The sequence below is a fragment of the Ostrea edulis genome, chromosome 7, assembly GCF_947568905.1.
Source record: "Ostrea edulis chromosome 7, xbOstEdul1.1, whole genome shotgun sequence".
In the NCBI taxonomy this organism is placed as follows: domain Eukaryota; kingdom Metazoa; phylum Mollusca; class Bivalvia; order Ostreida; family Ostreidae; genus Ostrea; species Ostrea edulis.
The window spans coordinates 18,480,488-18,505,444 of record NC_079170.1 but is presented as its reverse complement, the minus strand read 5'-3'; the positions used below and the strand labels follow the sequence as shown (position 1 = coordinate 18,505,444).

The 24,957-nt window shown below is 36.2% G+C and overlaps 2 protein-coding genes across 4 annotated transcripts in view; one reads left to right on the top strand and one right to left on the bottom strand.

The window, feature by feature from the left end:
• Positions 1 to 508: 508 nt before the first annotated feature.
• On the top strand, positions 509 to 15,016 carry LOC130046660 (uncharacterized). Of its 2 annotated transcripts, none has more exons than XM_056143570.1 (2): positions 509 to 627; positions 12,565 to 15,016. In XM_056143570.1, exon 2 carries the CDS (start codon positions 12,581 to 12,583, stop codon positions 14,252 to 14,254), a length of 1,674 nt encoding a protein of 557 aa, XP_055999545.1. In that variant the 5' UTR covers positions 509 to 627; positions 12,565 to 12,580; the 3' UTR covers positions 14,255 to 15,016. The 2 variants fall into 2 exon arrangements, with proteins under 2 accessions (XP_055999545.1, XP_055999546.1); XM_056143571.1 differs by having other exon boundaries at positions 523 to 627; positions 12,574 to 15,016.
• Positions 15,017 to 22,918: 7,902 nt separating this feature from the next.
• The window catches only part of LOC125653815 (germinal-center associated nuclear protein-like), a 43,946-nt gene continuing 41,907 nt past the window's right edge, over positions 22,919 to 24,957 (bottom strand). For both annotated transcript variants that reach the window (XM_048883443.2, XM_048883444.2), the window contains exon 30: positions 22,919 to 24,207. In XM_048883443.2, the coding sequence (XP_048739400.2) occupies positions 23,672 to 24,207 (536 nt within the window). In that variant the 3' untranslated portion in view covers positions 22,919 to 23,671. The remainder of the gene's footprint in view (positions 24,208 to 24,957) is intronic.

Sequence of the window (24,957 nt, the reverse complement as noted above, 5' to 3'; positions counted from 1 at the left end):
CGAACTTGGTTTTCACCGTTTGACAATATGAAGGCAAAGCCCCAAGAAGCTCCTGGATTTTATAGGACTTAAAATATGTCACCTATGCAGTAGTTTGTACTATTTTCTGTCATTTTCTGAGGTACAGGCTAAAACGTAACCCACTCAGGCAGTCTTCTTAATTACATAATACAGAGTCATACCGGAATTCATTTTTCCGAACTGCCTGAGTGGGTTACGTTTTAGACTCTTCCCATTTCTGATGAGGTAAAATTAATAAAATAACATGAATTTTTAAGAATTTCCTAGAATGAAATATAATTTCTCCCAATAAAAGTAACAACAAATCAAAAGATCTCTGAGAATGGAAAAAATGATTGTTTCTTTTATCGATTTTTTTCCTAGACAAGATGAAATTAGAATATTTTAGGAGTGCGCCTCCCCCCTTAAATCCACCACCGACAACACTCGACTGTAGATCTATTTATACTGTGACAAGAGAGATAACTCTAAATTTTTTAATGATCTCGGGTCTTTCCGGTCGGTGGGCAAGCGCAGAGGAATGATACAGATACCAATCGAGACGGCAGTCCGTTCAACTTACAGAGAAATGTAATCACATTAATGCTACAGCAGCTCTGGCTACAGGTAACGTTATGATAAATCATAGGAATAATACATCATCCTCAAAATGTCGGTTTTATTTATGCATCGGATTACTTAGTAGTAGAAGCAATATTTAAACAAAATTAAAACGAAAGTTGTAGCCCAATCACAAGGCCTCGTCACGAATTTTTTTTCATTTAATGGAGGAAAGGAAATGTATACATTTGCTGACTAGGCTAGATGCCAATTATCTTTAGTAGGTCTAGAAGGGGACATCCCCCCCCCCCCCCCCCCCCCGAGATATATGGGTAGAAGGTATATAAAAGTCAGATTGGCAGATTTATCATTAATGAAAAATAATTCTTCCCTCTTATCTCAATACTTTGTAGATAATTCATGACTAGTGAACGTGTAATCCACTGGTGACAGGACTTCCGGTCCCCCCCCCCCCCCCCCCCCCCCCTTGGCTTTGTGAATGTTTAATTCCTTGGGTATTTCGGGTGTATCACTGTGACACTGTATTTTAACAAAACATTGAAGTAAAAATACACCCGAAATGCCCAAGGAAAATACAATGAAAGAGGAAATCTTGTCTACAAGCACCTGTGACTGGTGATGGTGCACAAAACTGAGCAGGTGCCCCTTTCTCGCTTTGATTTAGGTGTGTGTCTGGTCATTGAACTGAGATTTGAAATCACTGTGACACAGCTAGGTTACCGTTACAGGGATTTATCTAGGTTGTTTTTACTACCGGTAAAAGGTACCTTTCCCCTTTGACAACAAATGGATATTTCCCCTTCCACAGATTATAAATACCCTTTATTTGTAGAAATTTTTCAAAATAGTATGAGAATTTTCAACAAAATCATTTTTTATATATATTCATTGAAAGTCATTTTCTATAATTTTCAGACTTACAATATAGATAAAATGAGAAATCAATCAATGTATATTCCATGGATGTCCCCCACCACCATCCCCTGGAAGGTCATGACTGCATTCTCAAAAATTCCCCTTAAATATAAAATGGGTAGTAACATCTAAATGCTGGATAAAACCCTGCGTTATACCATCACAGAGTGTAGAACTGAAGAAAATGAACAAGAGGAGAAGCTTAACGTAGGTCGCGGGTTTGCTTACGTCATCGTTTTCCGGTACTCAAATCCTACGACTCGACGTCTATTTACATGCACATTCAATTGTGACGTTACAGTTGTCTGAATAAAGTATACATGGGTCATTGACTGAATATAAAGAACGTAATATTTTACTAATATCACATAAATATCACCAACAATTATTATTGAAGTAGAACATGCTTCGTATAATTTTCTGGTGCAAACTTTCATTTTATATGTTTTATCCTGTTACTGTATAAAGTTTGGCAGCGGACAACTTGGGGAGGTGAGGCAGCTGTCTATGTTGGGAATGCTATTATAAGCATTTTTAGAACAACAGAATGGCGAGTTCATAATTTTATTCCTACCCCATCATAGAAATTTCGTGAAGATCGGACAACATTAAATAATTAATAGCGTTGGACAGGGATTTCCTAAAAAGAAAAGTTTCGATATAGCCTGCTGGAAATGTCTCTGAAAACATTTCCAGAACCTCCTGGAAAAAAATTGAGCAGGCATTGCCTATACTTTAAAGGGTCCCCCCCCCCCCCCTTTAAAGGGACATGGACACAATTTGAGTTGGAAAATATTGAATTTATTTTTTTTATTTTTAACGTCTAGAATGCTTAACTAGGGTATTACTAATAATCAGCAAAAATTTGAATGTCAGTAGTCAAGGTACATGGGAGAAATATAGGTGACAAGTCGTTGTTATGTAAACAAAGCTCGTGCCATGGTTTTGTTTACATAGGTTAAATAAACTAGTCAAAGTTTCGTTTAAAGCAGATTTTTTCAATATATAAGGAAATTCGTAACACAATTAAATATTTTCCGGTGTTTGGTACATCTCATTTTGTTTTAAACAGGCTATTTTCTATCAAACAGTCTAATGTAAACAAAAATATGGCATGAGCCTTGTTTATATAACAAAGAATTGCGAGTGCTGTATCTCACTTAAAACTCAACAACTGATATTCCTTTTTTGGTTGACCATTAGCAATATTTTAATTAATCATTGAAAACAATAAAAATTATATTAGTTTATTCATTGTTACAGTGATCATACGACCGCAAAAGAAGAAAATAATTTCAATTATTAGCCGCGCAAGATGATTAGGATATGTAGTGCAATAAATGATCATATATATATATATATATTAAGAAATTTTGCGATGTATATTTTGTAAATAATTGATTATTTTGTCCATACATATTTTTGACATATCAAAACCAGGAATCAATAACGATGTTGTGAGTTCTTTTTGAAGTGATGCATGAAAAGTAAATGAAAACAGTTGTTGAATGACGTCGCACAATATTTATGCCCCCCCTCAAAGAAGAGGGGCATATTGGTTTGAACCTGTCGGTCGGTAGACCACATGTTGTCCACTCAATATCTTGAGAACAATTCACTTGATGATAACGATATTTCATTTGTGGGTTGGATATGATTAGAAGAGGACCCTAATGTTTTTCAGGTCAAAAGGTCAAGGGTCGATCTACTCTGGACATAGGAATATAATGTCCGATCAATATCTTGAGAATCCTTTGCTTGAAAATGTCAAACTTAGCACACTGGTACATCCTAAGGAGTAGATGACCCCTATTGATTTTGAGGTCATATGGTCAAGGGTCAAACTGGGCATAGGAATATACTGACCATTCAATGTCTTGAGAACCCTTTGCTTGACAGACATCAACCTTAGTACAGTGGTGTATATTCAAGAGGAGATGACTCCTATTTATTTTGAGGTCACATGGTCAAAGGTTAAACTGGACATAGTAATATGCTGTCCACACAATATCTTGATATCCGTTTTGCTTGACAAACATCAAACTTAGTACACTGGTACATGTTCAGGAGAAGATGACCTATATTGATTTTGAGGTCAAAAGTCAATTGTTGAACTGGACATAGTAATATATTGTCTCCTATATTTTAAGAATTATTTGCTTGAATGACACCAAACTTGGTACACTGGTACAGCACAAGGAGTAGATCACCCCTATTGATTTTTAGGTCACATGGTCAATTCACTCTTGACATAGGAAGATATTGTCTGCTCAATATTTTGAATTGATGATACTACTATCAATTAAATGATGTGTGTATAACCCTTTTCAATTTTGCACCATGGGGGCCATATGTGTTTTACAAACATCTCTTCTTGTAACGTTATTTCTAAAAAACTGCTTTGATGGTTTTTATCAAACTCTGACATTTTTTTCTTTAACAAAAACGAACTCGATTACCCCATAATTTATTTCATAAGTATTTTTCAAATTATTTTTGTTTCGTTTTGATGTCAATATTATCAAGTTGAACAGCACCAAATTCTGTCTATTTTGATTTGAATCATTCAATGAATAAAGTCAATCACTATTATTTTCTATATAATTCAATGGAAAACAGTGTCGATACCATTCAAACAATTGTATATTGAAGACGTAATTACTAAAAAGCTGCTGTTGTATTAAAAATAATTTTCACAGAGTAGTATATACTTCGTTTCAAGTGAGAAAAAAAAGTCTGTAAACCTGTGACCTACGTTAAATTATAATGATACAATCATCTGACAAGTGATGGCAGAAATATATGCCACCCCCCCACCCTTGATATTTTATTCTGATGGTCAATAAATGTAGTACTCATATTTAAATGATATAAGTTAAAAAGGTTTTAGCTGTTTTTAGCTCACCTGAGCTGAAAGCTGAAGTGAGCTTTTCTGATCGCTTTTTGTCCGTCGTCTGTCTGTTAAACTTTTCACATTTTTGACTTCTTCTCCAGAACCACTTGGCCAATTTCAACCAAACTTGGCCAAAAGCATCCTTGGGTGAAGGGCTTTCAAGTTTGTTCAAATGAAGGGCCATGTCCCTTTCAAAGGGGAGATAATCACAAAAATGCAAAAATAGGGTGGGGTCATTTAAAAATCTTCTTCTCAAGAACCACTGGGCCAGAAGAGCTGAAATTTACCCGTAAGCTTCCTGACATATTGCAGATTCAAGTTTGTTCAAATCATCGCCCCCGGTGGTAGGATGGGGCCACAAGGGGGGATCAAAGTTTTACATACAAATATATAGGGAAAAACTTTTAAAATCTTCTTCTCAAGAACCACTAAGCCAGAAAAGCTGAGATTTACATGAAAGCTTCTTGACATAATGCAGATTTAAGTTTGTTCAAATCATGGGCCCCGGGGGTTGGATGGGGCCACAATAGGGGATCAAAGTTTTACATACTAATATATAGCAGGGTTCGAAATTAACTTTTTCAAGCACTAGTCCGTACGGACTAGTCACTGTTGATGTTCACTAGTCCGCAAAGCATTTCACTAGTCCGTCCAGTATATCATAAAATGATCTTCATTTTAATCAAACCAAACACATCACAGTTGCAAACAGTTCAATTTCTGACACCTACAGAAGAAAAAGAGACCATCACATTTTATTTCGCATTTAAAATCGTCAGAAACCTCCGATTTAATCCTTTTATAAATGTCCATAAGTGCATTCGAGATCGATGTTCCTGTTGTTTTGGTGCTAAGATTTTTGAGTCACAGGAGTTCGAAATTTTATCAATAAAGTCAATAAAATTCACTCAATTGACCAAGTCATGAGCTATAGACAGTGTTATGAACTACTGTGTTAGAGTCGCGATTGACAAGAACATGTGCGCACAAACGTGCATGTTCTCAGACCACACTACTTGCAATTCTTACACCTAGAACACGTTCTCGTGATGTGTACTCAGCATTCGGAATCGGCAGGAATTTTACAATTTGTGCACGTTCGAAGAACGACGGTCTCGAACGCATTCCATGTGTTTGGAAGATCAGAATGTCATAGTCATGCAAACACTTAATCATGCAGGTAATCAACCATAAGTTCAAACATCTAAGAGACTCAGACAAATCTTCCTAAAAATCTTTACCGATTGAAGATTGATTTCCGGATTTTCACTAGTCCGTACGGACTAGTGCTATAGAGAGTTCACTAGTCTGACACGTTTTTTACTAGTCTCGGACTTACGGACATGAGTTAATTCCGAACCCTGAATAGGAAAAATCTTTAAAAATCTTCTTCTCAAGAACCACTGAGCCAGAAAAGCTGATTTTTACATGAAAACTTTCTGACATAGTGCAGATTCAAGTTTGTTCAAATCATGGCCCCCCGGGAATAAGATGGGGCCCCAAGGGGGGATCAAAGTTTTACACACAAATATATAGGTAAAAATTTTAAAATTCTTTTTCTCAAGAACCACTAAGCCAGAACAGCTGAGATTTACATGAAAGCTTCCTGACATAATGCAGATTCAAGTTTGTTCAAATCATGGGTCCCGGGGGTTGGATGGGGCCACAATAGGGGATCAAAGTTTTACATACAAATATATAGGAAAAATATTTTAAAATCTTCTTCTCAAGAACCACTGCGTCAGAAAAGCTGATTTTTACATGAAAACTTTCTGACATAGTGCAGATTCAAGTTTGTTCAAATCATGGCCCCCGGGGATAGGATGGGGCCACAAGGGGGGATCAAAGTTTTACACACAAATATACAGGGAAGAACTTTAAAAATCTTCTTCTCAAGAACCACTAAGCCAGAAAAGCTGAGATTTACTTGAAAGCTTCCTGACATAATGCAGATTCAAGTTTGTTTAAATCATGGGCCCCGGGGGTTGGATGGGGCCACAATAGGGGATCAAAGTTTTACATACAAATATATAGGAAAAATCTTCTTCTCAAGAACCACTGAGCCAGAAAAGCTGATTTTTACATGAAAACTTTCTGACATAATGCAGATTCAAGTTTGTTCAAATCATGGCCCCCGGGGGTAAAATGGGGCCACAAGGGGGATCAAAGTTTTACATACAAATATATAGTTAAAATCTTTTTCTCAATAACCACTGCGTCAGAAAAGCTGATATTTACAAGAAAACTTTCTGACATAGTGCAGATTCAAGTTTGCTGAAATCATGGCCCCCAGGGGGTAGGATGGGGCCACAAGTGGGGGAAGGGGGAGGGGCAAAGTTTTGCATACAAATATAGGAAAAAGCTTTAAAAATCTTCTTCTCAAGAACCATTGGGTCAAAGAAGTTGACATTTACATGAAAGCTTTCTGACATAGTGTAGATTCAAGTTTGCAAAAGATAGTTTGGACCATAATAGGGACTAAGGTTTTACATGCAAATATATATGGAAAGTCTTCAGATATGGGCCAAGGTGACTCAGGTGAGCGATGTGGCCCATGGGCCTCTTGTTACAGAACAAATCTTAGCTCTATATTGAGACTCAGTTTTTCCTTGTATCATAAAAACAATGGTATACCATCCCTCTAAACATATACATGTTTAGCGAAATAGGCCAGCCCACCATACTACACATTGCGGAAGTGAACCGGTAGATTCACTCCCTGACCATTAAGGTCATTCATGTTTAGAGGGATGCCATTATAGTATACCAATATTTCTTTAATGCAAGGTGAAGATAACGAACAGTGAGAGGGTTTGACACTAAGGCACGTCCGACCGACCGAGATGATAGGTCCGGTCAGGTAAAATGTCGATTTACTAGTCCGACTGGTCGTGTTAAAAAAATAAACAAGGAACTTTACTTTAAACCGTAAGATATTTCATTTTTAACTGTAAAGAGTTTGCAAGCAATCTTGAACCATGTGATGGGATAATCTCTATTTTTAGTTCTAATAAATAAGTCGCGGTCGGAAGTGATGTTTTACGACATCTACTCGATGTTCATTTTAAACAGTTTATTTGAATTGACTATAATAAAAGTGTTTATCAAGTTAATAAACTACATCGTAAACAGCTATTTATCGGTGTTGACATATGTGCGGGAATGTCTCTATATTTAAATACGACTTCTCGTCCTCAATGAAAGACTTCTCAGGAGAAAAAAGAAAAGGTTGGAAAGAAACAAAGCAGAGCTTATGAAATATAAATTAAATAAAGTGCACCGCCACGGCACATGATACGCCCGTCACATATTGTTAACATGAACATATCACCATGAAGAGATAGGTATGCATGGAGCCAAATGTCAACCTTCCTTTAAGAATCTTACCCACTTTATGGCCTCATGTGACATTGCTTCAAATATTGATAATATAAGCTTAATGATTTTTAAAAGGATATAAAAACATTTTCCCAAATGTTTTCAATGAAATGATTAAAGTGCAAGATAGCCCTTTATCTAAGCAAACAACTTACAATAAAAATATAGACTGGCCATCAAGAACAAATTTGAAAGAATACCAATATATCAACAGTTATTAAGAGGCTTAATTAATAAACTTCCTCTGCCCAATTCCTTAGAGATGTAGATATTAGATAACACCTGCTTGATTAGAGATGCTCTACCAGAAATTATTAAGACAGTCTCCTTACACTAAACTCATTAATTAATCTTATCAAAATGCTCTTTGCATGCTACTCCCATGGGACAAGTGGAATTTCTTTTGTTATTGTTAGAAACAAAAGAAACATTATATATACTAAAAAAAGCTGCACAGTATATCATAAAAAATATGTGTTTTTTTAATGCAACATTTTTAAATAAGCAACAGTATAGATTGTACCCATTAAAACATTTTTTTTATATCACCTTAATTAAATGTCACAGTGACCTTAAAGTAGGATGCGACACACCTTCTACCTAAGATGCATTAGTTGACCAATTTTGGTGATTCTAGGTCTAATAGTTTTCAAGTTATGAGCCGGACAAGTTTTTGCCATATATGGCCATATCTTCGTAATAAAAAGTCACAGTGACCTGGTTTTAATGTGCGACACACCTTCTACCCAAGATGTATCTACAGACAAAGTTTGATGATTCTAGGCCTTGTAGTATTTAAGTTACGGGTCGGACACGAAAAAGCTAACAGACGGACGGACATGAACGCCATACCATAATACGGGCGTATAATAAAAAGCCGGTTGAGGTCATTTTATACTGAATAGACTAAAGAATATCCGTGCCAGGTAGAATTTAAAGAAACAGAAAACGTATTTGAAAATCAAATTGAATGACGAGACTTGAGGTATTTTTGAGACAATTTAATACGTTTTGGTTCAAACTTAACGTTTGTCATTTCCATGGAGTATTAAAATATGGAGAAACTATAAGTTTTTTTCTGGAAAGTTGGTCAGGGCTAGTGGATATAAAGTCAGGTCTAGTAAAAATCATTTGAAGTAGCCCGACTGGTCTAGTGCTCAAAAATATAAATGTCAAACCCTGAGTGATCAATCTCATAACTCATATAAGCAATACAAAATATATAGTTGGGCAAACACGGACCCCTGGACACACCAGAGGTGGGATCAGGTGCCTAGGAGGAGTAAGCATCCCCTGTTGATATAAAGAAATAATTAGCCTTGGTTGCCTCGGTTTAGAATTAAGAAACAGTTAAACACTGATTTTCACATAACCGTGATATTCAATGACATCAGGTTTTAAGGTCTAACATGATCCGAATGGTGTTTTCCTTTTGCATTGAAATAGGTTATTTGTCTCTAATAGGCATGCAGCAAATAAAAAATGACACGTATATTACAATGTTTTATCTTGTAGATTACTATAACTTACGTATTTAACACCAAGTTTATTTAATTGTACTATGATAAATTCAATGAATAAGCTTACTTTTTAGCTCACCTGAGCCAAAAAAGCTTTTCTGATCAAAATCTGTCCGTTGTCTGTCGTCGTCGATATAAACTTTTCATATTTTCGACTTCTTCTCAAGAACCACTGGGCCAATTTCAACCAAACTTACCACAAGATAGCGTTGGGTGAATGGCGTTCAGGTTTGTTCAAATAAAGGGTCATGTCCCTTTCAAAGGGGAGATAATCACAAAAAGGCAAAAATAGGATGGGGTTATTTAAAAATCTTCTTTTCAAGAACCACTGGGCCAGAAAAGCTGAGATTTACATGAAAGCTTCCAGACATGTGCAGATTCAAGTTTGTTCAAATCATGGCCCCCGGGGGTTGAATGGGGCCACAATAGGGGATCAAAGTTTTACATACAAATATATAGGAAAAATCTTTAAAAAATCTTCTTCCCAAGAACCACTTAACCAGAAAAGCTGAGATTTACCTGAGACCTTCCTGACATATTTGTCAAAATGCGCATCTGGTGCATCAAAATTGGTACCGTATAACTTTTACATAATGCAAATTCAAGTTTGTTCAAATCATCACCCCCGGGGATTGGATGGGGCCACAATAGGGGATCAAAGTTTTGCATACAAATACATAAAAAAAATCTTTAAAAATCTTCTCAAGAACCACTGAGCCAGGAAAGCTGATATTTACATGAAAAATTTCTGACAGGGTTAGGATGGGGTCACAAGGGGGATCAAAGTTTTGCATACAAATAGATAGGGAAATTCTTTAAATATGAGCCAAGGTGACTCAGGTGAGGGATGTGGCCCTTGGGCCTCTCGTTTTAAAAAGAGGTTTTAGTGGCTAATTCAATTGTATTATTGTTCCATATAGTTTTATACTTCATGTGTCACAGACATTGGGTTTGAATTCAAAACAAGAGTATTTTTAAAGCAATGCTGCAGAAAACTTGGGACTACAGGTAACTCTCGAATTATCGCCACTCAATTCATCGCCATTTTCGTTATAACGCCGCATTTTTCTAGGAACATTTTTCCTGTTACTTAAAACTCTCATTAAAACGCCAAATTCGTTATCGCCATTTGCCGCAGTGTTTTCATTACAAAAGTCTATTTCAACGTGTTAATTATCTCGATAAACCGCCACGGGTGCACGTGGTCAGTGAAGCAGTAAATTGGTCATTATCAATCTCGGGCGTACACCTGGACAGAAGGATCCCAGTAATTGTTGTATTGAATAAACGAGAACAATACTCGAGATGAACAATACTCAAGTTGTTTATACTGTACATCAAAGAAACACATTTCAATTTAGCTATGGCTTCGCCACGAAAGAGGGTCCTGTTAAATTTCGATGAGAAAAAGCAAATCATTACGTACCAAGGACATCATCAAAAATGTACCCATCAGGATATTGCAAATCATTTTTCTGTTTTATGGGAAAAGTCTATATAAAAAGAAGGACAGTGGGCAACATCTTAGCAGCAAAGGATCGCTCACAAGTATTGTAAATAGAGGAAAGATAACTTGCATATAAAAGAACAGTAACTCTATTTCTTCAAGATGGCAGTGATTCAATTCATCGCCAAATTCGTTATAATGCCATAATTTCATAAGAACAAAAGGTGGCGGTTTATCGAGAGTTGACTGTATATTCCTTTGATATGACTATATCCATCCAATGGATGATCAATTATGTTTCTTTTCGTCTGACGGTTGTAGCCCATTTTTAATGAGGAAATCTCAGGCTTATGTGAAAATCAGTGTAAACCTTTCAACTTAGATTATTATGAGCAACACATTTATTGACCATCAGAATAAATATGTATCATTATATATGACATGTACGTATGTAACATATAATTACATATACATACAACTTTTGACTGAAGTGTAAACAGCTGACCATATTTATCTGCAAATTCCTAGAAAAGTTTGTATTTATATCATTGTCTGTGTATAGTAGTGAAATATGGGATTGAATCTTATAAAATGCATGTGTTCCAGAGATAAACTTCGTCTGCGTAATCAAGATATAGGGCTCATGGGGAGTTTGACTGGTCGACAGGGGATGCTTACTCCTCCTAGGCACCTGATCCCACCTCTCATATATCCAGGGGTCCGTGTTTGCCCAACTCTTTTTTTTGTATTGCTTGTGGGAGTTATGAGATTGACCATTGTTCGTTATCTTCGCCTCTCATACAAGTACATCGTGAATCTTCAATGAGGTTACACTAAGTACTATCATTATCAAAACAAACAATATTTACATTTAGTTTGTTGTATCTCATAGTTAAGCATTGTCAGCAGTCATTATTCTAATATGAGGCCGCACTTTTGAGTTTTCTATTTCTCTCAGAGCTGAAATACATTTGCTCATCATGTTCATATAAAGATTATCTATAGAACATGACTAAACACTGTTTGACTCCCAATATTTTTTGTTTAGTTTAAATGAATTAGCTCATTGTAGTAAAATTGCAATATGTATTGATATTGATGTTCTTCAATGCATGATAATTAAAGGATAATTAATTGTAATACCTGCTATGTAATGTATGTTAAACAGATAATTAATTGTAATACCTGTTATGTAATGCATGTTAAACAGATAATTAATTGTAATACTGAATATGTAATGCATGTTAAACAGATAATTAATTGTAATACATGTTATGTAATTCATGTTAAATGGATAATTAATTGTAATACTGGTTACATAATGCATGTTAAACAGATAATTAATTGTAATATCGGTTATGTAATGCATGTTAAACAGATAATTAATTGTAATACTTAAGATGATCATTAATATTCTGCGATATAAGACTGTTAACTTGGATTCACAAAGATAATGTTACATCCTTTCAATGATTGAGATAAGAATACATATTGCTATGTATATTTCACAAAACTGTAAGAAGACATCTCAGGCTGATACAACTTAATTCAGTGAGCTTTGGCTGTTGACACCTGTCAGATCAAAGTCAATGATAGGGAATAAGAAATACAAATATTGATTATGAAATGTTTGTAACATTTACCGAGTATAAAACAGAGTGTGGGAGATTTTTGTTATATATACACGATTTATCATGTCTTTGAATATTTTTTTATTGTGACAGGGATGAATTTTCTCACTTTTAAATATAACACTCTAACTAGTATACGCTTATTTTATCTAAATTGTCATAATATAATTGATTAATTTCATATTCTTCAAATTGTAGAATATATAGAGTAGCCATGGACCCCCACCACAGTGCCCAAGATGTCGTCCGATGTGACCTTTGTGAGACAGCTATAGTACAGATGTACTGTGATTTCTGCCACGTCAATCTATGCATTGCCTGTATAGGAAAACACGTTGCTGATGACTATCAAAAACACATAGTGGTGCCATTCCAAAGTCGAAAATCAACCTTGATCTATCCAAAGTGTAGTACACATCAAACCGAAAAATGTCAGTTTCTTTGCAAGGAATGTGACATGTCTGTCTGTTCCTTGTGTATTGATAACCAGTTGTCCTCGGATAAACACAAGGGTCATACATTTTCAATTCTTTCTGAAATATACAACAAAAGAAAAGCAGACATAACAAAAGATTCAGAGGAGATAGAAAACATTATTTCTCCAACATATGAAAAAATGGCCACTGATTTAGAAACTCAAATAACCAACTTGGATGGAGAATATGTGAATTTCACAACAGTAGTTACAAAACATGGAGAGGAATGGCACAAAGAAATTGACAATGTCATCAACAAAATGAAAAATGAAATAGAAGAGATGAAAACCAAACACCTGGAAATTCTGAAGAAACATTTGGATGAAATTAAGCAGATACAGTCCCTTATTGAGCAATCTCTGATTACTCTGAAGGAAATGGAGGAATCCAATGAAGTGTCTGTGGCCATGGAATACAGATCCCAAAACAAAGAATTCAGAAATCTCCCTCCCAAAGTCCGAGTCTCACTGCCTACATTTAGTCCAAACACGATAGACAGTGAACAGCTTTACAAGTCACTGGGATCTTTGATACCATTATCATTCACGACAGATGAAAATGGCTACACACTGAAGAAAGCTGAAACCTCACCCAAAGAACTGATGGACGTACCAGAGCTTGTCACTACAATAAATACTGGGTATGAAAATCTCCGCAGTGTTACCTGTCTGAGTGAAGAAGAATTCTGGACAAGTGCAGTAGCCAGTGATATGAAATGCTTTAATGTTCAAAATACAGTTATTAATACAATCAAAACAAAATCAGGGAAATGGCCAGGTGATATAGCAGTGACAAGTGATGGTGATCTAGTGTACTCTGACTGGGCAACAAATACTGTGAATAAAGTGAAGAGTGGACAGATAGAGGAGGTGATCAGACTACAGGGCTGGAAACCCGGCCATCTCTGTGTCACCTCCTCTGGTGATCTCCTGGTTACCATGTTCAGTGATGATCTAACACAATCCAAAGTTGTCCGTTACTCAGGTTCCACAGAGAAACAAACAATGCAGTATGATGATGAGGGTAAGCCTCTATATTCAGGAAATAGTAAAATTAAATACATCAGTGAGAACAGAAACCTGGATATCTGTGTGGCTGACTTTGAAGCTGGTGCAGTAGTGGTGGTCAATCAGGCTGGAAAACTCCGATTTAGATATACTGGTCATTCTTCTACTACCAAAAACAAAGCATTCAAACCCTGCGGAATCACAACAGACAGTCAGAATCAGATCCTGACAGCAGACAGTGATAACCACTGTATCCACATCCTGGACCAGAATGGACAGTTCCTCCGCTATATAGATAACTGTGATCTGGAGGACCCACTCGGTTTATGTGTGGACAAAAGTGACAACTTGTTTGTTACTGAGTATTATAGTGGAAATGTGAAGAAAATCAAATATCTACAATAAATACTATTGTTTATAGCCAAGTTAGATACTTCAACGTATCGAGGTAAATAGATAAAAGTTATTTCATCTGCAAGGAAGCATGGAAAATGAAACAAAGATTGCGAAATCTCAATACATTGAGCTCCAGACTTAACTTTCTATTCCATCTCTAGAAATTATCTCGGTGACACTAATTAATTCTGTAATGGATGTTTAATCTGTATAAAAGCACAACAAATCAGAAACTTCAGTGATAGTAGATCTTATGTTGGTATACTTATTATACTTGTTATCCCCCCCCCCCATCCCACACACACACACCACTGAAGTCAGATGTATATCATCCTGTCCATCCTTTGGTAGACATTTTAATTTTTTTTCTTTCATCCATTAATCTTGTTTAATGGTATTGTTCTATTTTTCTCCAGATTTTTAGGAATTGTATTATTCCATGTAAACCTGTTCACTTATTTTAAGGTTTCCTTGTTTTAGTTTTATTAGACATGTCGATTTAGAATTTTTATGAAATATTTTTTCTGTGTATTCTGTCAGTACTATCGTGTATTATGTAACACAGAAAGATAAGATGTTTGTATGTGATACTGACGATTCTAAGGACATTGACGTGTACTGACTCCATGAGAAACTTACCATGTTTTTCAATTACATTAGATCATGTATTTGAAGATCAAGATGAATGAAAGTGTATATTGCAGGGGAGATCACCTGAAATATTATAAAAGAGGTGATCACAATTTCCATGAAATAAATCTTGTTCTCTCATTCCTTAGTTTTGTTCAGAAAATCAAAATGTTTTAAAGGGGCATGGACACGATTTGAACTGAATATTTTCAAATTTTATTTTTTCATTCTTAATGTTTACAATGCTTAACTAAGGTATTTCTAATGGTCAGCAAAAATTTGAATATCAGTAATCAAGCTACATGGGAGATACAGAGCTCACAATTCTTTGTTATGTAAACAAGGCTCATGTCCTATTTTTGTTTACATATAAGTTAGATTTACCAGTAAAAGTTCGTTTAAAGCAGATTTTTCAATTTACAAGTTAATTCTGAACATAATTTAATAGTTTGTAGTGTTTAGCACATCTCATTTTGTTTTAAACATGCTATTTTCTATCAAGCAATCTATATGTAAACAAAAACATGGCACGTCCTTGTTTACATATCAAAGAATTGCGAGTGCTGTATCTCAGTTGTAACTCAAAAACTGATATTCAAATTTTGGTTGACCATTAGCAATACGTTAGTTACCAGTAAGCACTGTAAACAATAATAATGGACAAATAAAATTTTAAGCTCAACCGTGTCTATCCCATTTTAAGTGATTGAAGCAAAATTTAATGACTTTTTGGTTTGACTAATTTTCTTTATTACATAGATTAATTTTGATGGCATGTAAATGACTCCTATTGATTTTAGGGTCAAAAGGTCAAGTAGAGTGGACATATGAGAAATTATTTGAGCAGTTTGAAAGGTTACAACATTTGCATTTCATTTTATATTGAAATACATGTACATAACATCTTCAATCTTCCATCAATATTGGGCACATGGGACAATAATCCTCTCTAATAATTTTGGGTCATAAGGTCAAGGGAACTGGAAACATGTTAATGTATATAGGAAAGCAGTTTCCAACTCCTTGAGTCACCATATTTAATTAAAACGCTTGTCATAAGATGTGGATTATTGCTATCAAATTTGGGGTCAATAGGTCAAGCAAAATGGACTGTTGAAATTAAAAGTTTCCACACCAAAAACTGATTGCCCTTTTTAGCTCACCTGGGCTGAAAGCTCAACTGAGCCTTTCTGATTGTCCGTTGTCTAAACTTTTCATGCTTTCAACTTCTTGTCCAGAACCACTGGGCAAATTTCAACCACATTTGGTACAAATCATTTTTAGGTGAGGGGGATTCAAGTTTGTTCAAAAGAAGAACCATGCCCCCTTTAAATGGGAGATACATGTAAAAAAAAAATTGGCAAAAATAGGGAGGGGTCATTTAAAAATCTTCCAAGAACCACTGAGCCAGAAAAGCTGAAATTTACATGAAAGCTTCTTGACATAGTGAAAATTAAAGTTTGTTAAAATCACGACTCCAGGGGTAGGATGGTGCCACGTACAATAGGGGATCATTTTATTAACATGCGAATATATAGGGAAAATCTTTAAAGGTCTTCTTCTCAAGAACCACTGGACCATAGGAGTGAAGATTTAACCGAAAGCTTCCTGGTATAAAGTAAGTTCAAGTTCGTTCAGATCATGGCCCCTAGGGGTAGGGTTGGTCTACAATAGGGGATCAAAGTTTTACATGCTGATATATAGGAAAATCTTCTCCAGAACTAATTGGGCCAATTCCAATTAAACTTGGTACAAATCATTCTTAGGTGAAGGGGATTCAAGTTTGTTTAAATGAAGGGCAGATCCCCCTTCAAGGGGGAAATAATCACAAAAATAGGTTGGGTCTGCCATTTAAAAATCTTCTCAAGAACCACTATAGGCCAGAAATTCACATAGTACAGATTCAGGTTTGTTAAAATCATGACCCCTAGGGGTAGGGTGAGGCCACAATAGGGGATCAAAGTTTTACATGGAAATATATAGGGAAAATCTGTAAAAGTCTTCTTCTCAAGAACCACTGGGCCACAAGAGTGGAGATTTACCTGAAAGCTTACTAGTATAAAGTATTTTCAAGTTTGTTTATATCATGGCCTCCAGGTAGGATGGGGCCACAATAGGGGATCAAAGTTTTCCATATAAATACATAAGGGGAATCTAAAAATCTCTTCAAGAACCACAAAGCCAAAAAAGTTTACATTTGCATGAAAGCTTCCTGACATGGTGCAGATTCAGAGTTTGTTAAAACCATGGTCCCCGGGGGGAGGTTGGGGCCACAATATGGGGTTGAAGTTTTACATACAAATATATCGGGAAAAATCTTTAAAAATCTTCTGAAGAACCACTGGTCCACGAAAGTTTACATTTACAAGAAATCTTTCTGACATAGTGCTAATTCAAGTTTGTAACAAGAGGCCCAAGGGCCACATTGCTCACCTGAGTTACCTTGGCCCATATCTAAAGACTTTCCATATATATTTGCATGTAAAACATTAGGCTGTATTGTGGCCCCAACCTACCCCCGGGGGCCATGATTTGTACAAACTTGAATCTACACAATGTCAGAAAGCTTTCATGTAAACTCAGCTCTTCTGGCCCATTGACTCATGAGAAGAAGATTTTTAAAGATTTTCCATATATATTTCTATGTAAAACTTTGATCCCCTATTATGGCCCCAATCTACCCCCGGGGGCATGATTTGAACAAACTTGAATCTGTACTATGTCAGATAGCTTTCATATATATTTCAGCTCTTCTGGCTCATTGGTTCTTGAGAAGATTTTTTAAAAATTTCCCCTATATATTTCTATGTAAAACTTTAATCCCCTATTGTGGCCCAAATCTACCCCCGGGGGACATGATTTGAACAAACTTAAATCTGTACTATGTCAGACAGCTTTCATATATATTTCAGCTCTTCTGGCTAATTGGTTCTTGAGAAGAAGATTTTTAAAGATTTTTCTATATATTTCTATGTAAAACATTGATCCCCTACTGTGGCCCAAATTTACCCCCGGGGGCCATGATTTGAACAAACTTGAATCTGCACTACGTCAGGAAGCTTTAATATAAATTTCAGCTCTTCTTGCTCATTGGTTCTTGAGAAGATTTTTAAAGGGTTTCCCTATATATTTCTATGTAAAACTTTGATCCCCTATTGTGGCCCTAACCTACCCCCGGGGGCCATGATTTGAACAAACTTGAATCTGCACTATGTCAGGAAGCTTTCATTTAAATTTCAGCTCTTCTGGCTAATTGGTTCTTGAGAAGAAGATTTTAAAGATTTTCCCTATATATTTCTATGTAAAACTTTGATCCCCTATTGTGGGCCCAACCTACCCCCGGGGGCCATGATTTGAACAAACTTGAATCTGCACTATGTCAGGAAGCTTTCATGTAAATTTCAGCTCTTCTGGCTCATTGGTTCTTGAGAAGATTTTTTAAAAATTTCCCCTATATATTTCTATGTAAAACTTTAATCCCCTATTGTGGCCCAAATCTACCCCCGGGGGACATGATTTGAACAAACTTAAATCTGTACTATGTCAGATAGCTTTCATATATATTTCAGCTCTTCTGGCCAATTGGTTCTTGAGAAGAAGATTTTTAAAGATTTCTCTATATATTTCTATGTAAAACATTGATCCCCTACTGTGGCCCAAATTTACCCCCGGGGGCCATGATTTGAACAAACTTGAATCTGCACTACGTCAGGAAGCTTTAATATAAATTTCAGCTCTTCTTGCTCATTGGTTCTTGAGAAGATTTTTAAAGGGTTTCCCTATATATTTCTATGTAAAACTTTGATCCCCTATTGTGGCCCTAACCTACCCCCGGGGGCCATGATTTGAACAAACTTGAATCTGCACTATGTCAGGAAGCTTTCATTTAAATTTCAGCTCTTCTGGCTAATTGGTTCTTGAGAAGAAGATTTTAAAGATTTTCCCTATATATTTCTATGTAAAACTTTGATCCCCTATTGTGGGCCCAACCTACCCCCGGGGGCCATGATTTGAACAAACTTGAATCTGCACTATGTCAGGAAGCTTTCATGTAAATTTCAGCTCTTCTGGCTCATTGGTTTTTTAGGTCACCTGAGTAAACCCGGGTGACCCCAGGGCGGGGCCAAACTTGTTATATAGTGTTTATGTGTAAAACACTTAAATTACATCTTCTTTAATGCTATTGATACTGAATTGAAAGTAAATAGATATTTAGAAAGAACAGGTAGTCCGTTACCAAAATTGTGAATTTGATGATCCCAGGGGTGGGGGTTTTGGTATCAGGGTGGCGCCAAAATGGTCAGTTATTAAATGTGTTAACAATAGACATTTTTAACTTCTTGATAACTATCATTCTAATTCTTTTCAGATTTGGTATGAAACATATTTGGAACAAAGGGAACATAAATTGTAAATTTCAGGATTCCTGCACCCATGGGGCCTTAAGGGCAGGGCAAAAACTGCCCAAAAATGACAAATTTTCAAAAATCTTCTTCTCAAGAACCACACATATGTAAGAAAAACTAAATGCATGGTGATGTAGAGCAGGAAGGCTTCTACCAAGTTTTAAATTTCATGATCCCCGGGGTAGGGGTTCTAACCCCAGGGCGGGGCCAAACTTGTTATATAGTGTTAATGTGTAAAATACTTAAATAACATTTTCTTTAGTGTTTTTGATACTAAATTGAAACTAAATGGATAGAGCAAGTAGTCTTTTACCAAAATTGTAAATTTGATTTTCCCCAGAGTAAGGGTTTTCACCCCAAGGTGGGGCCAAACTTAGTATATAGTATTTATGTGCAAGTTTGCTGATACTGTATAAAATCTAAATGCATGCTTAGGAATAGCAGAAAAGGATTTACAAACAAGAGGCCCATGGGCCACATCGCTCACCTGAGTCACCTTGGCCCATATCTGAAGACTTTCTGTATATATTTGCATGTAAAACCTTAGTCCCTATCATGGCCCAAACTACCCTTTACAAACTTGAATCTGCACTATGTCAGAAAGCTTTCATGTAAATGTCAACTTCTTTGGCTTAATGGTTCTTGAGAAAAAGATTTTTAAATCTTTTTCCTATATTTGTATGTAAAACTTTGAACCCCCCCCCCACTTGTGGCCCCATCCTACCCCCCCCCCCCCCCAGGGGGCCATGATTTGAACAAACTTGAATCTGCACTATGTCAGAAAGTTTTTCTGACTCAGTGGTTATTGAGAAAAAGATTTTAACTATATATTTGTATGTAAAACTTTGATCCCCCTTGTGGCCCCATCCTACCCCCCGGGGGCCATGATTTGAACAAACTTGAATCTGCACTATGTCAGAAAGTTTTCATGTAAAAATCAGCTTTTCTGGCTCAGTGGTTCTTGAGAAGAAGATTTTTCCTATATATTTGTATGTAAAACTTTGATCCCCTATTGTGGTCCCATCCAACCCCCGGAGCCCATGATTTGAACAAACTTGAATCTGCATTATGTCAGGAAGTTTTCATGTAAATCTCAGCTTTTCTGGCATAGTGATTCTTGAGAAGATTTTTAAAGTTTTTCCCTATATATTTGTATGTAAAACTTTGATCCCCTATTGTGGCCTCATCCGACCCCCGGGGGCCATGATTTTAACAATTTAGAATCTGCACTATATCAGGAAGCTTTCATGTAAAAATCAGCTTTTCTGGCTCAGTGGTTCTTGAGAAGATTTTTAAAGATTTGTCATATATATTTGTATGTAAAACTTTGATCCCCTATTGTGGCCCCATCCAACCCCCGGGGCCCATGATTTGAACAAACTTGAATCTGCATTATGTCAGGAAGCTTTCTTGTAAATCTCAGCTTTTCTGGCTTAGTGGTTCTTGAGAAGAAGATTTTTAAATTTTTTCCCTATATATTTGTGTGCAAAACTTTGATCCCCCCCTTGGGGCCCATCCTATCCCCGGGGACCATGATTTGAACAAACTTGAATCTGCACTATGTCAGAAAGTTTTCATATAAAAATCAGCTTTTCTGACTCAGTGGTTCTTGAGAAGAAGATTTTTAAATGACCCCACCTTATTTCAGCATTTTTGTGATTATCTCCCCTTTGAAAGGGACATGGCCCTTCATTTGAACAAACTTGAAAGCCCTTCACCCAAGGATGCTTTTGGCCAAGTTTGGTTGAAATTGGCCCAGTGGTTCTGAAGAAGAAGTCGAAAATGTGAAAAGTTTACAGACAGACAGACGGACGCCGGACAAAATGTGATCAGAATAGCTCACTTGAACTTTCGGTTCAGGTGAGCTAAAAATGGTGAATTTCACAACCCAGGATTATGACTTTAGGATGAGTCCAAATTTGTCATATATTTTGATGTTTTAATCTAATACACCTATTATTTAAAGCCTTTCATCAGTGTATGCACTTTTGAGGGCAGTGAAGTTTTAAGAACACATTTTGTTTTATACTGTTGCTGGACATTAGAATTTAGCTTAGATATTCAGAACAGGAAATTTTTTCTAGATTTCACAGCCCATGGAAGTAGTGATACTTTTTCACTAGTATTCAGGTGACCAATAAGGCCTGTGGTCCTTTTGTTAAATGACCCCACCCTATTTTTGCAATTATCTCCCCTTTGAAGGGGGAATGGCCCTTTATTTGAACAAACCTGAAAGCCCTGGGTTATAATTGGCCCAGTGGTTCTTGAGAAGATGAAAATGTGAAAAGTTTACGACACCACTGCCACCGACAGACAACGGACAAATTTTGATCAAAAAAGCTCACTTGAGCCTTCGGCTCAGGTGAACTAAAAAGCATGGCCCACAGGGATAGGTTGGTCCACAATAGGGATCGAAGTTTTCCATGTGAATATATATCTATATGGAAAATCCTAACCCTGTCCCTAAACAGTTTCAGTATATAGTTCTACCCTACCACCAGAACCCATAGAGATCTAAAAAAAAAAAAAAAAAATCTACATTCTATTCAGAACCCCTGACCATCTAAAATCTACATTCTATGATATGCTTTGTCACTGCTTGTATCCTTTCTACTAAACATCTAATCGTTATTCAAGTATTTTTACGCAATTCATGTATTTAATCATTTGACAGAATTCATGTAAACATTTCTATGTGAACATTTTCATCTCACCTAGACCCTAGCTGAGGGTCAAACTCCCCGTCGAGGCCTCATTACGTCACCTACGAATAGACCTCTCCTATGTGATGCAGTACAATATACAGATTTGTATATTGTGAGTCCGCGATTATCACACAGGCAAATAACACTAAAGAAGTAGTTCGTAGTTAAAAGTTTGAAGATATTGACATTAAGAGCATTAATATAAAAGTATGGATTTTATTTTAAACATAAAATGATCAAAAGATCATTAAAAAGTAGGAAGACTTTATTCAAATTGTGTAAAGTAATGAACTTGATGTTTGCGTTCTTGTTTTGAAAGTTGTCTACGTTTGACGTTATGTTTTTTCGTCATTCTACACTGACGTTACACAGTATACGCGGCCTAAGAAATCACTATCCCATAATGCCTAAATGGAAGAGTTTGGTTTGTATGCAAACGAACTCTGGTGGAAGTTTGAGACCAGGGTCTGTATAGTTTTAGTTGTACCCCAATATTTTCTCAGACAGCTCCAGATCTGTAGCTACTCAGACTCTCTCTGGTCTCAGAGTCCATTATATATAATACAAACTTCAATCTATGCTATACAGTTTTGTCATTTCTGACCCCATCCTATTTCCACTAATTCCTTATTATATCCCTTTAGGAAGACTCATAACCACTTTTGTGAATAATTTGATTCCTTTGAAGTTTGGAGAGTTTGTAAAAAGTTTTTAGCTAAATTGATTTGTGCCCAACAACCAATGCATATGTACTTTAATCAGAAAGCTCTCTTGCACCTTGCCTCAGGTGGGGTTAAAATATTGAATTACAAAGAAATTGGACTAAATGCAGGGCCACATTAACAATACCCAAGCAAACATAGGAGTGTGTATCTAAAACTTTCATTAACGAGACGCTAAAACTAGGTCACAGCTACCAACAAATACATCTATAAAAATATCTCCTTTCATTTTAATCGTACTTTCTTCATTTCATTTACAATCATAGATTAATGTAAAAACAAGATACGTTTGTGAAACACTGATGCCCCCATATGGAAGCAAACTATTTATGGTACCCAAAGAAAGGTCTTGTTACAAGGAAAAAACATACGAAATATGAAAACTCCTATCCTTAATCATTTAAAAGTTATGAACTACATTAAAGTTTGTCAAAAGTAGGTCAAATTCCCTGGTCAAGGTAAAGAAGACAACAGATTTGGTACCAAAAGGTCATGTCAAAAGGAATACACAAGTGAAATATGAAAGCCCAATCACTAATCACTCCAAAGTTATGGCCAAGGTGAAAGTTTTTCAAATGTAAGTCAAACTCCAAAGGTGAAGTCAGTAGGTCAAAATTTTCATTACCAAACCAAAGCTCTTGTCTCAAGCAATATACATATGAAATATGAAAGCCCTATCACCACCCATTCAGAAGTTATGGTTAAGGTTAAAATTTTCGTGGACAAACAGACAGGCCATAAACTATATGTCCCCAAAATCTCAGATTACGAGGTCATAAAAATGGAGATTATCCACACATCTTCATTTACACATTGACAACTGCTCTGTAAATTCAAACAATATATACAGAACCCATTTATTTCTTAAAGAAAATACTGCTGTTTTACAAATATAAAGTGTAAATGAAAGCCTTAAGAATGTGAGATGACTTCAATCTCTCTCAATGTGTCTAGAGAGCAGTGTTATACACCCTCTTGGATCCACCTCTGAAGTTGTAATTCAAACACATCACTAAATCTCCTCTGACTCTTTAGATCCTCCTCAAGTTGTACAAACTGTTCTGAGATCTGAGGCTGATTGAGAGTATTGTCCAGGCTGCATCGTCCATATCTCCACACACTGACCTCGGGGTCACACACCGAGTCCCACAAGGAATTCTGGGACATCACACTCACTTCCTCCCTTTGTTCGGACATGCTCAGTGGAGGCAGATTTGTGATATTTGCGATGTCTGTGTGATCCATGTCTGTTCCATCTACCAAACTTTCTAGGTACTTTTCATACTTTCTGGATTGGAGCTTTTCTTCCTCAATACTTGTCGACAGTAGAGCAATTGTCTGATTGGTTTCGTGCACTGTTCTAGGAAGCGGGTCCACAGTATTCGGCCTTCTTTTGTGGTGGGCCTTGGATGCCTTTGTTTTAATATTCCCAAGACTTTTTCTCTGGGTCCACTCCTTGACGGCTGCTCTGTAAAATGTCTTCTCCAAAGAAACAGTCTCTGTAAAGTTAACCAAAACACATATATAGCTAACATAGTTCAATATTCAAGTAAATGAGGTTATCAGATTTCATTTTAAAATATCACAAGTACAAGTAATATATGCAGAGACATCATTCAATCCAATTTAAATTAGATCCTATGACCTGCTCATCTACTAAATGGAATACAAAATGAGGGCGTGAAAATAATGTAAGGTAAGATTTGAGCGACGCTGGGTGGAATAACGCCATATTATGTAAATGAGTGGTCATCAGAACAAGGGCTCAGTCCGTAGTTATTCAAGGGAGCCTGGAGGGAACAAATTATTAAAAACTCACGATCAGAAAAACTTTGTTTATTATAGCCTTGGCTAATAAAAATGACAATCTATTCAGTGATAGTGAGATATCGAGCGTAGCCACAAATAAGTGTGTCAGGCACCCACAATTTGAATCTGTTTACGTTCAATCAACAGGCGGCAAGCGTTTCTTCAGCACCAAATTCAAGTCTGATTAACAATTCAGGTTATCAAAACTGTTCTTTTAACTTGAAGTAAATCAGAGAAAATTGCAATTGCTGTTATTTTCTGCTGGCGGCCGACATGCATGTAAATTACTCCAAGGATCTCCAGCTGTTCGCAAATGTTTATTTCTATTTCGACAGTGTTAATACATTCCATGGAAATTGACAGTTTGTAATTGAATTATAAGCATTAAATACAAAAATTATTTTGTTCATGAAGAAATAAATATAAAAACCTAATCGCAA